We start from the raw sequence: 2,500 nt of genomic DNA on the forward strand, positions 1-2,500 counted from the left end.
AAATCTTGTAGAACGCAAGCTCTCTTTGATTGTCACAGAGCTTGGGCTATCTGTGGTCCAGCCAAAATTGTTAAAATACTCATGTCGCGCTAACACATTTGAGCGATTGACTGATTCCAAAGAGAACAGGATAAACAGCGTCTCCCAGGCCATAAATCACTATCGAAAATGTTAGGCTACCGGTCAGGTAGTACTTTAAAGCTGGACATGTAGACACTTGCGAGACCCTCCGTGTCCCAGGGGCGTCCTGCTACCCTTTAAACATTTTCTTGAGTTCCCTTGTTTCCGAAATTACTCCCAAACGTTGTTCTCAGCTTTTTGATTCCTAAAATGATTTATGTCCCCTTGTTGTATTTTGTCTTTGTACCCCTGTTCCACAGTTCAAATAAAGCCATTTTTTCCTTTTTCACCAAAACCCCTGGGAGGGCATCATTTTGTTAAGAGGGGGACATGGGGATTTGCGGTGTTGCGGTGTTGATGGTTTTTTCAATGCCGCGATGGGGTGAATAAAATCTCAATTTGCGGTGTTGCGGTGATCGCAAACCCAACGGTGTGCGATGTTTGTGTTTCGCAAGCTACGGTGTTCGGTGAAATGAAATTATTTGCGGTGCTGTTGTTTTTTTTTTCTGATCTTTCAAAATACGCTAGAGATCAAAGAAACTGAACGCCGAAGTTTATTGATGTAACAATACTTGTTACTAAGAGGACGCTCCACACTCTGGAAATGTTGTTTTATCGCTTGGCAGCTTTTCGGGTTAACTTCTCTGTAATGTTCATGGAACTTCATACAAACGACCTCTCCGGGTAAGTACAAGAAAACTGATTAACGGGTATCAACAGTATTGACGCGTAGGCATGCATTGACAAGAGTACATTTTGTTGTGTTTATTTTGTGGAAAATTGTTTAGGTATAAAAGTGTTATGTCAAGTGTGGACGTTAAAATCATGTAGCTAAAAATAGTTGTTAAGGTGACGGTGTTTCGTCGACTTTTCTTGCGGTGATGCGGTGATCGTTAATCTTTTTTTGCGGTGTTGCGGTGTTTAGGGCCCCCCCATGTCCCCCGCTGTTAACGAAAAGGTCACTTTATCAAGGAGGAAGCCGTCTGCCAATGTCTTGAATTTGCTCCTTCAAAACTTTTGGAATGTCACCACTTTGGAAAGCCTGACCTCTAGTTGATTATTTGGAAGTGAACCACAAAAAAAGACAGTGGTTTATAAGTGGTTTAGCTGCAAAGCACTTCACAACGCAGGCATGTGATTTTAAGGTATCATATATGACGTACTCTCCACCTTCTGGCAACATGAGTTAGGTGGATGACAGAACGGGACCCCGGGAACGGGATACAGTTTGTTGTCATATTCGGATGCCTTTATACGATTTCGAAAGGGGATAATATTTGTCATCAAATACCAAAAGCATGTAAAGTCTTAATAGCAAGACAGGAGGCAATGATTCACTGTATGAATCATGAGATCAACAAAGCCCTACGGAAGTATGAATGTCCTTGGCAACGAATTCATCCCGCCAGAAACTTCGGTAAGAGTTCTAGAAGAACAACATTAATTTTGTTGAAAGTAAGGTTGTCATTTGGGCAAAGATTATTAGTAATGATCTTTTATTTATTCAATGTCGTCTTTGTAGGAGAAAACAACAACAATTTTATCCTACAACCAAGGCCAAGGAGGGACCAAAAAACCTTATCGAAAAGCAGTCACACCATCACCTTACAAAGGCAAAAATGCAGCCAGAATCAAAGCCAGACCTCAAACCTCTTTAGCTCTGTATAATAAACAGGCTGATACTTTTGATGTAGGAACACATTTTTCGAGACCCAGTTCTGCTTTTGGCAGCAGCAGGGAAACATCGACAAATGTTCACAAAATCACCAGGTGAGACCCATTAGTGCTATTAATACTGTCAAGTCAGACTAGTATTTGAAATTTCTGTTGCAAGATCCAAGTAAATGTGTTTCAGGGCTTTTAATTTTGACCTAAATATGATTGATAGAGGTGAATGCACAAGACGTCTACTCCAGCATGCTCCATATACACTGAACATACATTTTAGCTTAATGAAGAAACACAGTAAAGTTTGTGTACGCCAATGTATTTTTTTAAAATTTATATCTTATTACAATTTAATTAATGGGTAATTGCCATAAGGATGATCTGTAAACGATTCATGGACCCCATGCTAGACAGACCACCTTAAAGGCCTTACAATAGTCATAAAATACCCAAGTAACGCCAATGAGTTCCCTATTATGTATTGGTTCTGGCACAATTCTTCTTTAGGGTATAAACATCTCTTCCTAGCAGAGAGTAGCGGTCCAAGTCCGAAAAAAATTGCACACACAAGGATATATGTTGCCGGTAAAACCCGTTCTCAGGTGAAATCCGTCTTTACCTATGTTAAATTGGTGATCCTCATTTTACCTAAGTAGCATACGCACTCAGATGAATTAAAGAACCTTTTTTAGAAGCCTAAATTAAGCCTAGA

At 40.0% G+C, this 2,500-nt stretch overlaps 1 protein-coding gene across 1 annotated transcript in view; it reads left to right on the forward strand.

The window, feature by feature from the left end:
- The first annotated feature begins 1,318 nt into the window (after positions 1–1,318).
- Positions 1,319–2,500, forward strand: part of LOC138059874 (leucine-rich repeat-containing protein 74A-like) — a 32,096-nt gene continuing 30,914 nt past the window's right edge. The window contains exons 1-2 of the mRNA XM_068905523.1: positions 1,319–1,537; positions 1,643–1,890. Coding sequence (XP_068761624.1) covers positions 1,469–1,537; positions 1,643–1,890 — 317 coding nt within the window. The 5' untranslated portion in view covers positions 1,319–1,468. The remainder of the gene's footprint in view (positions 1,538–1,642; positions 1,891–2,500) is intronic.

The sequence above is a fragment of the Montipora capricornis genome, chromosome 8 (genome assembly GCF_036669925.1).
Source record: "Montipora capricornis isolate CH-2021 chromosome 8, ASM3666992v2, whole genome shotgun sequence".
NCBI classification, from domain to species: domain Eukaryota; kingdom Metazoa; phylum Cnidaria; class Anthozoa; order Scleractinia; family Acroporidae; genus Montipora; species Montipora capricornis.